Genomic DNA, 13,955 nt, shown 5'->3' on the forward strand with positions numbered 1-13,955 from the left:
GCTTAAACATTGCTTAATACACACAGGATGTGCAGCAATACGCAAATATCTTTACCAATATTATTTATTATATGCAGATTATATTTGTTTTATTAAAAACCAGCTTCGATTTGCCCACCTGTCAACTCACCGTGTTACATAGGCTGAAGCAGGCAAGCCCCCACAGTGTTTACCTGCTGCCATGAACTGAAGTCTAGGAGTTCTTGAGTGTGTTACTCTTAAAGAAACTGTGATGTTGTTTGATGCCTAATCTGCTTTTAATGGGTTACATTAAACTCACTGAATGATGATGTTTACACACTATTTCTGCATTTTGAAATATCAGCAACAGCTTGAGGTTTGTGTTGTCAATGCAATGTTTACAGTTCTGGTCTTATACTTCTGGGTTTCTTCCCACTGCAGCCTCGCTTTGGTTCTTCAAAATGGTGACTGCGTGAAATAAGCGTATGGCAAAAATCGTATTAGCAGTGTGGTGCAAAATGTCTTTATTTATAGTGCCCTGACCTTTTAATAGCAGGGGAACTGCTATAGAATGGCTCGTACCATCACAACGGTCAAGTATGTTTGACATGCTTTTCTCTCTATTTGCCACTTGCTTTTCTTTTCTTTTCTTTGGCTGCCTGCTGTTCATTCAATCAACAAATTGCAACCAGTCAAGCACCAAAATCAACTTTCACTTCAAGTTGAGCTAAACCCTCTTTCGCTTGTATGAAACGCGCACTGTCATTGGACAGAAAGAAAACCATAGCTGATTAAAGCGGGAGTTTAAAGATCAGCAAAGCGACTCAGATGACAGGGACTCATTAGCTTTAGTTGATTTCTGTTGTAGAATTTCTCATCTGGGTTATCACTGTCTGTAGAGAAACGTTTTGCAGTTGAGGGGTGACGTTACTGCTGTCTGAATGTCCATCATCATCAGTCAGTCAAGTAGTCTTTATACATTTCCCGAAGGCGATTTGGTTGCAGCATACACGCATGTCACACATAATACTCAAAGCACATAATACAATACAAAATTCTACCCTAAATTCAAAAACGTTACAGCTGAGGGGATGAATGAAAGTTTAAACTGATTTGGTTTACTAATAGGAGTTCTGTAACGATTACTTAAAGGGAGAAGTGGCTATTTAAAATACTTTGAATGTTTTATATTTTGTTACAGACATACAGTGTCATCCTGCAACTGTTTTCAGCATATGAAATGTCCCAAACCCTATTCTGAACTTTCAGAAATGGGGGAAAAATTTTGTTTTTACTCTCTGGTAGTCATGTTGCTATGTTATATATGCATTCAAAAACATTCAGGAAAGAGTTTTATGTAAATTCAGACCACGAGTCCACATATATGGACACCATGTTTCTCTAAAAGTACATCATATCAAAAGATGATACTTAGATTTTTATTCTAATTAGGTTCCAATAAGCCCAAATAGCAAAGAGAAATAAAAAAATGCATGTAAAAAACATCTTGGCCCTTAAGAGGATATCATATATAATTTTAAAAAAAGAGTTAAAGTTTTAAATGAAAAAAATTTGTCATTTATTGAGAAAATAAACTGGCAAGCACATTGAACTTTCCTCAGTCAGAATTTGTCCTTCTAAAACATAATAATATTAATAATGCAGAGCTTCACTTTTTGAAGGTTTATGGATAACAAAAATAGCCCAATTAGTATTAATATTACCTTGAACATGGGCCGCTTTTGGCTTCAAAACCTTCATAGTGTTTTTTTTCTTCTTCAAGAATAAGGTCCAAGATTCAGAATAAACGTTGGGCTACTTGTAGTGAAAGATGACTTCACTTTTGTCATATTGTATGTTGTCTTGCTGGATGAGGATGTTTGACTCATGAAAAATATGAGTTTGCATACTGATTAGCTGAAGTCACACTGATGTGACGTCAACAGATGATTCGGCTTTTTTCAACAGGTTATTTTCACAATTTATGATGGTGTAGCAGCCAAAATAGGACAAATGAGGTTATGTATAGGACAAATTCTGTTCTATCCCCTCCCCCCACACTCTGGCTACGGGCCTGAAATATGACAGAAGCATGAAATTATTTACAAACTTGCTGCTGTAAATCTGAGTGTTTGATATTTATAATCTGCACCGCTAAGAACTTAATTTGACTATTTAAAAGGTGATTTTTTCTCAATGTTAGGATTTTTTTATGAAATATTGACAATAAAAATCAAGATTGAGATTTAGAGTTTATTGTTCGTTGTGTTTTAATCCACAGTAGGAGGAAGAGGAGTGAAGAGGAAAGCGGATGATGATTTTCACAGTATTTTAGGTGAAGGCAAACCATACGCTCTGCGGAAACGCATCAGAGTTGCAGAGCTGGAGAACACAAGAGACACAGAGATGAGCAGCTATCAAGAGAAAACCAGCTCAGGTGTGTCTCCATCAAAACTTGTACAGCTTCAGCACCATACATTTATCACCACTGAAGATTCTGAAACATGAAGCAGGGTGCAAAGTGTTTCACTCAGTTAGCTGCTAAATCCAGTGAGCATGCGGAGATTTTGGCCACTAGGCAACAATACAGTGTCTGGATCAAAGTGATTGATTTATCTATTATGGCCAAAATCAAGTTGAACACTTTCTACTGTAAACATGTCAGAACTCAGATGTTGATTTGAACTTAATTCGGCCACTTTAAAGGGGATTTTCTCAATCTTTATATTCTGAAGAGTGTATTGTTCATTGTGTTGTCATCCACATTAGGAGGAAGAGGAGTGAAGCGGAAAGCGGATGATGATTTTCACAGTGTTTTAGGTGAAGGTAAACCTTATGCACTGCGCAAACGCATCAAAGTTGCTGAGCTGGAGAACACAAGAGTGGACGCCGACACAGAGGCGTCCAGCTCAGGTCAGTCCACTCTTTATGACTGGAGAAATACTGGAAAACTGGAGCACTGCTGCCATTCGTTAAATCCCAGAGTAAAATAAATGCCAATTAATGAAATAATCGATTATTAATAATTCATTATTGACTGTAATCCACATCAGGAGGAAGAGGAGTGAAGCGGAAAGCGGATGATGATTTTCACAGTGTTTTAGGTGAAGGTAAACCTTATGCACTGCAGAAACGCATCAGAGCTGCTGAGACGTCCAGCGATGAGAACAGCAGCTCAGGTCAGTCTCCCGTTACAGAATCACACTTTTCTACAGTTTCATCACTTAAAATTCATAATACAGAGGCAAGCTGCAACTCTTAGTTGCTGACCGAGGGTGCGTCTCGCTATTAGTTTTACTCGATCTTAGTGCGGCATTTGATACCATTGACCACAAAATCCTCATAAATCGCTTAAAGTCTACAGGTGTCCAGGGACAGGCTCTACAATGGTTTAAGTCATACTTAACTGACCACTACCAGTTTGTGAATCTTAATGGACAGCCTTCACAAATCTGTCCAGTAAAGTATGGGGTGCCTCAAGGATCAGTTTTAGGCCCTTTACTGTTTACAATTTACATGCTACCTCTGGGAGACATTATTAGAAGACATGGGATCAGCTTTCACTGCTATATATGCAGATGATACTCAATTATATATTTCAACTAAACCTGACGAGACGTCTGAACTTTCTAAACTAACTGAGTGTATCAAAGACATCAAAGACTGGATGACCAACAATTTTCTTCTCTTAAACTCCGACAAAACAGAATTATCACTTATTGGGCCTAAATCTTGCACACAGCAGATCTCGCAACTCAATTTACAATTAGAGGGATACAAAGTTAGCTTTAGCTCTACTATAAAAGATTTGGGTGTCATATTAGACAGCAATCTAACTTTTAAAAACCATATATCCCATGTCACAAAAACTGCCTTCTTTCATCTGAGAAATATCGCTAAATTACGAAATATGCTATCCATCTCAGATGCAGAAAAGCTAGTCCATGCTTTTATGACTTCGTGACTGGATTACTGTAATGCTCTATTTGCTGGCTGCCCAGCATCCTCTATTAACAAACTTCAATTAGTACAAAATGCAGCAGCCAGAGTTCTGACCAGGTCTAGAAAATATGATCATATCACCCCAATTTTATCCTCCTTACACTGGCTGCCTGTTAAGTTTCGTATTGAATTTAAAATATTACTTCTCACCTATAAAGCTCTAAATAATCTAGCTCCTGTTTATCTAACCAACCTTCTGTCTCGCTACGAACCAACTCGCTCTTTAAGATCTCAAAATTCAGGGCTTCTGGTAGTACCTAGAATAGCAAAATCAAGTAAAGGAGGTCGAGCCTTCTCTTTCATGGCTCCTACACTCTGGAATAGCCTTCCTGATAACGTCCGAGGCTCAGACACACTCTCCCAGTTCAAAACTAGATTAAAGACCTATCTGTTTAGTAAAGCATACACTCAATGCATCACCTAGCGGGTTCCACACTGGCTTCTGCATCTTGCTTATATACACTATGAACAGCAGCTACGCTAATTATTCTCTTTATTCTCTATTTTCACCTGGGGATACTCATCCCGAGGTCCTCAGATTAGGCGGAGTCACTGATTGGATCCAAGACCAGCGACGTGATGATCCCAAGGATTCCATATCCGGGACCAGGCCATATCCTGAGCTGCTGCTGCGCTGATGGTCGTGGGGAGTGGAGAACATGTGTCTGATTCCAGCGACGCTCCAGGGACAGACGAGTCTTCATTGAGGCCATCTTCCAGCATAAACCACGGCGAATGAAGTTCTGCACAAGACTTTTGGCCAGCGGAGAAATTAAAATGGTCGTGCCCAACTGAGTCTGGTTCTCTCAAGGTTTTTTTTCTTCACTCCCATCAGGTGAAGTTTTTTTTCCCTCTCCGCTGTCGCCACTGCCTCGCATGGTTCAGGATTGGTAGAGCTACGCATCGATGAATTTGCTCTTCAGTGTTTGAACTCTCAGTAATGATTATATCACACTGAACTGAGCTAAACTGAACTGAACTGAACTTAAACACTAAAACCTGAACCACACTGTTCCAGTTACTGAACCACACTGTTCCAGTTACTATGACCATTTATGTGAAGCTGCTTTGACACAATCTACATTGTAAAAGCGCTATACAAATAAAGCTGAATTGAATTGAATTGGCAGAAATACACGGTATGTGTGAAAATTATCCACTTTTATTTGTGCCAAAAAATCATTCAAATAGGGCGACACGGTGGTGCTGTGGGTAGCATGTTCTCCTCACAGATAGAAGGTCGCTGGTTTGAACCTCGGCTGGGTCAGTTGGTGTTTCTGTGTGGAGTTTGCATGTTCTCCCCATGTTGGCATGGGTTCCCCCACAGTCCAAACTATTTTCTACAATGTAGATTGTGTCAAAGCAGCTTAACATAGAAGTTGTAGTAAATTGAAACTGTGTCAGTCCAGTTTTCAGAGTTGAAAACAAACGTGAAAAAGCTTCATTACTGGCATAAAAAATAAATGATTCTTAAGATTAGGAGTGTATTGTTCATTGTGTTGTCATCCACATTAGGAGGAAGAGGAGTGAAGCGGAAAGCAGATGATGCTTTTCAGAGTGTTTCTGGTGGAGGTAAACCATCTGCCCACCGGAAACGCATCAGAGTTGCTGAGCTGGAGAACACAAGTGTAGACGCCGACACAGAGGCGTCCAGCTCAGGTCAGTCCACTCTTAATGACTGGAAAACTGGAGCACTGCTGCCATTTGTTGAATCCCAGAGTAAAATAAATGGCAATATTGAAATAATCGATTATTAATAATTCATTATTGACTGTAATCCACATCAGGAGGAAGAGGAGTGAAGAGGAAAGCGGATGATGATTTGCAGAGTGATTCTGATGGAGTCAAACCATACGCTCTGCGCAAACGCATCAAAGCTGCAGAGACGTCCAGCGATGAGAACAGCCGCTCAGGTCAGTCTACCGTTACTCTTCTACAGTTGTATGAGCATATATATGTCAGCTTAAAGGCACAGTGCACGACGACACAAAGCAGCAGAGCTTTTATTATGCCACAGTCCAGCGCGTCTGGTTCTTCAGCTCGTGATCACGTGTGCTGTTTTATCAGACTAAATAAATGTTGGGCTTCTGTTATAATGCTGCTCTGTGCTGTCAAATAAAACACAAACATATTAAAACCTCGCTAAACAAACAGAAATAGAATGAATGAACAGCAGGCAGCAAAAGAAAAGAAAAGCAAGTGGCAAATAAAGAGAAAAGCATGTCAAACATACTTGACCGTTGTGATGGTACGAGCCATTCTATAGCAGTTTCCCTGCTATTAAAAGGTCAGGGCACTATAAATAAAGACATTTTGCACCACACTGCTAATACGATCATTAGCATGAACACACACACTGGCTGTGTCTAAAATCACACGCTTCCATACTAAATAGTACATTAAGACAGTATGTGAGCCGAGTAGTATGTCTGACCTCACAGTATTTGACAAACAGCATGTGAGAAGTACCCAGATGACCTACTACTACTGGAGAGATTCTGAAGGGTGCATCCAGTGGACACTACACTGTCCCATAATGCACTGCGAGATCATTCATGAATCACTCCTCTAGTGGATTTTGGAGATTTTGATAATAAAAGTCTCACATAATGTGCCTTTAAACCTGTGAATGATGCAGTATTGTGCAAAGTATTTCTCAGTAGAGCTTCATGACAAAACATCTGGAAACTAGTAGCACTGCTGCCATTTGAACAGATCCCCAAATACAATAAATGCCAATTAATGAAAGAACTGATCATTAATAATGCATTGTTGACTGGAATCCACAGAAGCTCCAAGAGCACTGAAGAGGAAGGCTGGATGTCTGGATCAGGACACAGTTGCTGCAAAACGAGTGAAAACAGCCCAGATCCAACATGGCGGCAGCAGCAAAACTGCAGCAGAAGACAGAAGCTCAGGTAAAGACAGCAGCTCAGCTAAAGACAGCAGCTAAGGTTTGTCTTCTGCCGTAATGTTTTCTGTCTAATCTGCAGGGTTTTGTTTTATTTTTCAGAGTTTTACAGAATTTTCTCACGATTAGATTGAGCAGAAGAGTAACAGGAGTGAGCAAATGTCATAAATGTTTTCTCCAGGATCTTTACTTGACAGATATGTGCTTGGGAAGAAGCTGGGAGAGGGATACCATGGCACTGTCTATCTGGCTACACGGAAATCTGACGGCCAGAAGGTAACATTCAATTTTCCTTTGTGTGTGTGTGTGTGTGTGTGTGTGTGAGTGTGTGAGTGTGTGTGTGTGTGTGTGTGAGTGTGTGTGTGTGTGTGAGTGTGTGTGTGTGTGTGTGTGTGTGCGTGCGTGCGTGCGTGCGTGTGTGCGTGCGTGTGTGTGATCAGACATCTCTCTGGTTGAATAAGTTTTGACTTTATGCTCTCTTTGCAGGTTGCCAAAAAATTGTGACTAAAAAGCTTCTGGGAACGCGGTACCCGATGGTAAGTTTGCATACTCTACTGAAAATATCTGAAGAGAAGTGATGAACTCCATGTTTAGTCATGCTTTCACTAAGCTTGCGTTTCTGCTCATACAAGTAAACAACTTGTTGTGTTTGTTGCGATGGGCATTGTAGCTGTCCACTCAGGAAATACAAAGCTAATGTTGTTTTCAAGTCATACTTGTATGTGATTTTGACCGAATATTCAAAGTAACGTATCATGGTAAACAACATAGGGAGCGAGTCACAAGTTGGCAATGAACGAATTTGCGGCTATAACACCAACTTTACCTCAATGGAATAGAAATATGGGATGAAAATAAAGAAAGATGCAGATGAAAACGTACGTTTGCGCACAGGTGGAGCAGTTGTAGGTTGTTGTGTTGTTGTTGATTCTGATTCAGAAAAACTGAACGCGATGCACATCAGCAAGAAGGTCGACCAAAACACAAGAAACTGCCCCATAATGTGAAGAATTGTACGCTTTAAACAGCAGAACACTGTTGACTTTATGTCTGGACCCTAAACTCTCCCTTCAACAGATTAAATACTCCCAAAAAATACTGCAAAACTCCGTTTAAAGGAACTAAAGCCGTCAGATGATCGACGCTGACTAAACACGGAAACACAGCAGCGCTGCGCCTTCACAATAAAAGTCCCGCGCGCACGACACTTAAAGGGATAGTTCCTAGCAAGAGAAAACTTTTGTCACCATTTATTTATTGAACATTTATACATTTATTAGGGTCCTAGTTCGATTACCCCAACACAACCAAAACCCCTCTAAAACCAGCCTGGTTGACTAGCTAAAACTAGCCAACCAGCCTAGGCTGGTTTAAGCAGTTTTTTTTTTCAGTAGCAGTCTTTGTTTTCATGAATGAATTATTTTTGTTCCAGTTTGTGATGTTTTATTCGATTTAAAACCAGTTAAATTATTTGCTCCTGTTATAGTTTGAGCCAAAAATATGTCAGATGGGCATAAATATACGCCCTTTATGTTGCAAAGTTTAATTTCCAGATTAAAAAACTAAATGAACCATATAAATGAATGTCTAATGAATGTCAAACGTCAAACTAACTTTATTGCGGTTTACGACCTGGCTAAGCACAAATAAAAAAAAAACATTCATGTTAACCTTATACATAAAATAATGGTGCACCCAAAAATAAAAAATTAACATTCATGTCATTTCAAATCTGGATGATTTTCTTTCAAGTTATTTTTGCAGGATGTCTGTAATGCAATAATATATGTATATATATATATATATATATATATAATTTTAGGCTGGATTACTGTAATGCTCTGTTTGCTGGCTGCCCAGCATCCTCTATTAATAAACTTCAGCTAGTACAAAATGCAGCAGCTAGAGTTCTTACTAGGTCTAGAAAATATGATCCCCTATCACCCCAAAGTTATCCTCCTTACCCTGGCTGCCTGTTAAGTTTCATATTGAATTTAAACTATTACTTCTCACCTATAAAGCTCTAAATAATCTAGCTCCTTTTTATCTAAACAACCTTCTGTCTCGCTACAATCCAACTCGCTCTTTAAGATCTCAAAAGTCAGGGCTTCTGGTAGTACCTAGAATAGCAAAGTCGAGTAAAGGAGGTCGAGCCTTCTCCTTTATGGCTCCTAAACTCTGGAATAGCCTTCCTGATGATGTCTGAGGCTCAGACACACTCTCTCAGTTCAAAACTAGATTAAATACCTATCTGTTTAGCAAAGCATACACTCAGGGCATCACTTAGTAGGTTTCCACACAGGTTTCTGCATCTCGTTTATAAACACTATGAACAGCAGCTACGCTAATTATTCTCTTTATTCTCTATTTCCACCTGGGTATACTCATCCCGTATGTCAGCATCAACAACATCTCTTATACAGTAACAAATGCTTTAAATGGGCTTTTAATGCATTTATTACTTCTTTTTTTTTTTCCATCAAATTTTTCTTTTATTTTGTATTTTTTGAACACAGAAAAACATGCCGTAGACAATCAGCATGAAACAGAATGTGTAGATATACATACATAAACCAATATACAGTTGTTAAATAATAGTATCAATAATAGCATCAGCCTTGACAACAATGTTATCAGTAAAAAGGAAAAACGGAAGAATAATGACAAGGACATACTATTGCAAATAAAAATGACAAATAAAATAAATTAATACATATATACATATATGCACACACATACATACATACACATACATATATGCACGTACACATACAAACAAACACACATACACCCAGATATGCATACATGCACACATACATACACATACCCATATAAATATGCACACATGCATACACATAAATAAAACAAATTTCAAAACCAAGCATTTATTACTTTTTAAAGGCAGTAATGAACTGAATTGCATGAATGAAAACTTACACTGTTTATTTAACACTGTGCTTTAAAAGTGTGCTTTGACACATTCTTACATAAGTTCATTGTTCAATGCATAGTTAAAATAATACTTAAATATATTAACATCAAATGCTAAATAAATAAATTTTTCTCCGACTCCTTACTTTTTCTCAGTAAGTTGACTTTTTATAGTGACGAATAATTTTTTACATTGCCTTTAAAGGGAAATAACTGAACATAAACATAGGAGGCTGACAAAAATGGTCGTTTTAGAAGAACATTTCAGATGGCGCTTAGAGGTTTTTGCATCTGAACTCTTCATATATAAAAGTATGGTAATAATACTTTTAATATATTTAAATTAAGTTAACTTTTGGTTAGTATACTTGCAATGTACTTATTTTCACCAGGGGTCTCTTTAACTCAGTGAACACTAGCTGGCTCACTTTACTTATTAGCTTATATTTGAGTGTACTGTGCTGTGTAGATGTAACACTAGCACAAACTGAAGCATAAGTGTGTTTCCATTAGTTTTCCACAAAACTTTTCTGAGTGTTGTTAAAAACTGTTGTGAAATGAAGACATTTCCATTCTAACCATTGTTCTTTGGCTAAAGCTCAACATTTGCTGGTCAGACACTGAAAGAGCCCTGGTGCTAGTTCAGTAGATATTATAGTAGGATTACTCATATCAGTGAACACACTCTTATATTTCACATTATAGTCACACAAATGGCAGGGCAATGTGCTTTAAACATTACATGACGCATCAATATTGTTCTATAAAGGCTAAATTGAGTCTGCAGTCTGTAAAACAGATCTTCTCTGTGTTGTTTTGTGTTGTGTTCACACTTATTGTCAGATCAACACACAGATAAAGTAGTTCAGGCATGTTTTGAGTGCATTACAGTGCCGTATCACTACGCTGAAGGATTTGACTTGTGTTAATGCAAGGAGCCGGTGTGATGAACAAAGAGCAGGAGTCAGAGATACAGTTTATTGAAGACAATAGTTTACAGTTTGATCAGCAGAAAACAGCTTCAACACACTCCATGGGGTTCGCAGGCCGCTCTGCGTACAGTCTCAGTTTCACAGAAATGATAGAAGAGCAGCACACATGTGGTCAGTGACGAAATCAGATCATCAGGAATTCATACTTCCATTGTTTTCTGACATGATGCTGTTTTCCGCTTCCACATTTTTTTAAAATTATGAGACAAGTAAAAATATACAATCACAGTACATTATAAAGAAAATGGAAAGACAAAAAGAAAACATTTTTAAAAAAGAAAACAACAAAAAAAATTAACAGTAGGGGTATATACATCACATATTAAAGAAAAAGATTATACAATTGACACATTTCAGTTGTTTTTAAAGCATTTTTTTGTAAAAGAGTTAGAAATTGTTTTAAAGTAATGCTCCATTTCAGTGAGCAAGATATTAAAAAGGGTTTTTGGTTTGAAAATGTACATTTATGTATATACAATTTTGTAAATAACATTAAGAAGATTAAGAAAAAAAAATATTTTTTTATGTATAGCATCCGTTTTATTATTAACAAAACATTTTCCCATAGTAAGGAAAAATCTTTATCAACATTCTTAATAAGAAAAAGAAAAATCATTTCAAAGCAAATTAGAAAAACTGCATTGCCAAAATAAGTGAACTAGGCACTTATTTTTTTGTGTTGCTTACAAAATGAACAATTAATATCAATATCTTTTTTATATCTTACTAAGAGAGTATTGACCGAGTGTGTATGGTGAATAGTTCTAAATGAAACTTCTATTATCTTATTTGTAATTAAGTAGCTATTTGGGATGAGCCATATTTGATTTCTTCAATCAATATCTGAAACAAAAGAATTCCAATAAAATAAAAAAAAGTCACATTTGGAACTGATACAGTTCCATTAGGAAATAACATCAGAACTTTTCAATGCAGATGGATGGGGCAACCATTACTGTTTCCAAAACAGTGAAAAGCCTTGGAGTAACGATTGATGACCAACTAAACTTCTCTGACCACATCTCTAGAACTGCTCGATCTTGCAGATTCGCACTCTACAACATCAGAAAGGTCCGACCCTTCCTATCTGAACATGCAGCTCAACTCCTTGTTCAAGCTCTTGTTCTCTCCAGACTGGACTACTGCAACTCTCTACTAGCCGGGCTTCCAGCTAACTCTATCAAGCCTCTTCAGCTGCTTGATAGAGTAGTCTTTAATGAACCTAAAAGAGCACATGTCACTCCGCTGCTCATCCGTTTGCACTGGCTGCCAGTTGCTGCTCGCATCAAATTCAAAGCTCTGATGTTTGCTTACAAAGCGAATTCTAGCTTCGCTCCTTCTTATCTGCTCTCACTTCTGCAGATCTATGTGCCCTCCAGAAACTTGCGTTCTGTGAATAAACGTCGCCTCGTGGTTCCATCCCAAAGAGGGAAGAAATCACTTTCCCGAACTCTCGCGCTCAATCTGCCCAGTTGGTGGAATGAACTCCCTAACTGCATCAGAACAGCAGAGTCACTCGCTGTCTTCAAGAAACCACTAAAAACTCAACTATTTAGTCTCCACTTCTCTTCCTAATCTGCAATTGCCTCTCTGGCTCCACCGCTAACTGTATTACAAAAAAATAAATAAATAATTTACTAATGTTTTGCTTCGTACACTTTACACACCTGAAACTTGCCTAAAGCACTTATTCATTGTTGCTCTTATAGTTGTGTAAATTTCTTTTTTCGTCCTCATGTGTAAGTCTGCTAAATGTAAATGTACTGATTTGTTTGAAGAAGTTGCAGAGAAACTATATTTTCCTACCTTTGTAGTAGAAGCGTCTCAAGGGGGGAAGTAGAAGGATAGAGAATGCCTTGGACTAACCTAATAACTCCAGATGGTATGGCATCAAATACGACAGCAAATTCTTTAGGGGGGATGGGAGTATTGAATCGATTAAGAAATTTTGTTTATGAAATTGAGATAATTTAGCTGGTATTTTATCAGCATTATAGTTACAGAGTAATAACAATTAAGCCATCCAAATTAAGAAAATATGTAATTTGGAATAAAGTTCCAGATTGATGTTGGATTTTAGAGAATATTTTTTGTCCCATTTAATTTTGACAGTATTATTTAATGTACGGAAATCCAGCATATTAAGACCACCATTCTCAAAGCTCTTCATAACTTCTGCTTCCCACATTCTGCACTTCCTCCCGCAAGTGTCGCAGTCAGAGCTGCATGCAAATGAGGGCCGGCTGAAGCCTCCCCATTGGTCTATTAGCTCTAGATTGACACCTCCTCCCTCCAACCAATCAGGTGAGGAGGAAAGCTGACGTCACTCTAATGGCGGCTTCAACTGGCCCTCATTTACATGCAGCTCTGACTGCAACCCTCGCAGGAATTTGGGAAGCAGAAGCGGAAAACAACAAATGACAAACATCAAACATGGAAGAATGAAACCATTTCCTGCTGCTGAAAGCCTCTGCGTCATGCTGAACCCCTCGTGCTCCAAAATCTCCTCTAAAACAGGTCCTCTTTCAGGGTGGAAAGCATAAACTACACATATCTAGAACAGTCTTTATTTTTATTGGTTTTTTAGCCATGGCTGATCCAGAATCTGCTGCACTGTTTGCAGTCTCTGATCATCATCCCCAAGGGTAATGCAGGTATTCATAAATGCCATGAATTCTGTAACATTTTAAAAGAGAAAGTTAGTTAATGGTGGACACACACACACACAGCTCAATATTGACCTGAATGACTCCTGTTGTGCCCTAATGTTCAGTCTTCATGAAAATATAATATATATTTTCCTAATGTTGGCCTCATTTTAGAAACCGTCACCAAACCTCAAGATAAAGAAAAACATTGTTTTGGGTTTTTCTGCTGGTAAAATGTGGCCAGGGTCAATTCTGACCCATAAGTCAACAGGAGGGATGAACAGTGTCAGTCCCAGTCATCTTCTTACCTTCAGGTATGCTGGAACATTGTTTTTCTATTTCCCGCATGATGCCAAACAGCTGCTTCACTGTGTTTTTAACCGCCTTCTTTGGAGATATCCTTGTGTCTGGTGGGTATTTCTTTGGATCTGTCAGAAAGAGAGGTTTAGTGTTGAGCAAGCAGTTCAGCTAAAGCCCCATTCAACTGAGTCTCAGAGACTAATGAATGTT

The 13,955-nt window shown here is 38.3% G+C and overlaps 2 protein-coding genes across 19 annotated transcripts in view; one reads left to right on the forward strand and one right to left on the reverse strand.

Moving 5' to 3' along the window:
• LOC141378275 (uncharacterized) overlaps positions 1-5,098 on the forward strand; it is a 100,610-nt gene extending 95,512 nt beyond the window's left edge. For 6 of the 7 annotated variants that reach the window (XM_073926409.1, XM_073926412.1, XM_073926407.1 and 3 more), the window contains one exon: positions 3,015-5,098. In XM_073926409.1, coding sequence (XP_073782510.1) covers positions 3,015-3,223 — 209 coding nt within the window. In that variant the 3' untranslated portion in view covers positions 3,224-5,098. Of the gene's footprint in view, positions 1-2,242; positions 2,399-2,730; positions 2,875-3,014 lie in introns of all 7 variants that reach the window. The other variant, XM_073926414.1, reaches the window with a different exon arrangement.
• Positions 5,099-10,769: 5,671 nt separating this feature from the next.
• LOC141378264 (serine/threonine-protein kinase pim-2-like) overlaps positions 10,770-13,955 on the reverse strand; it is an 80,303-nt gene continuing 77,117 nt past the window's right edge. For all 12 annotated transcript variants that reach the window (XR_012392346.1, XR_012392348.1, XR_012392343.1 and 9 more), the window contains 2 exons: positions 13,754-13,873; positions 10,770-13,473 (listed from right to left, as the gene is read on the reverse strand). Coding sequence is in view for 1 of the 12 variants with exons in the window: in XM_073926390.1 (XP_073782491.1) it covers positions 13,370-13,473; positions 13,754-13,873 (224 nt within the window). In the remaining 11 variants the exon portion in view is untranslated. The remainder of the gene's footprint in view (positions 13,474-13,753; positions 13,874-13,955) is intronic.

Source organism: Danio rerio, chromosome 16 (genome assembly GCF_049306965.1).
Source record: "Danio rerio strain Tuebingen ecotype United States chromosome 16, GRCz12tu, whole genome shotgun sequence".
Lineage (NCBI taxonomy): Eukaryota > Metazoa > Chordata > Actinopteri > Cypriniformes > Danionidae > Danio > Danio rerio.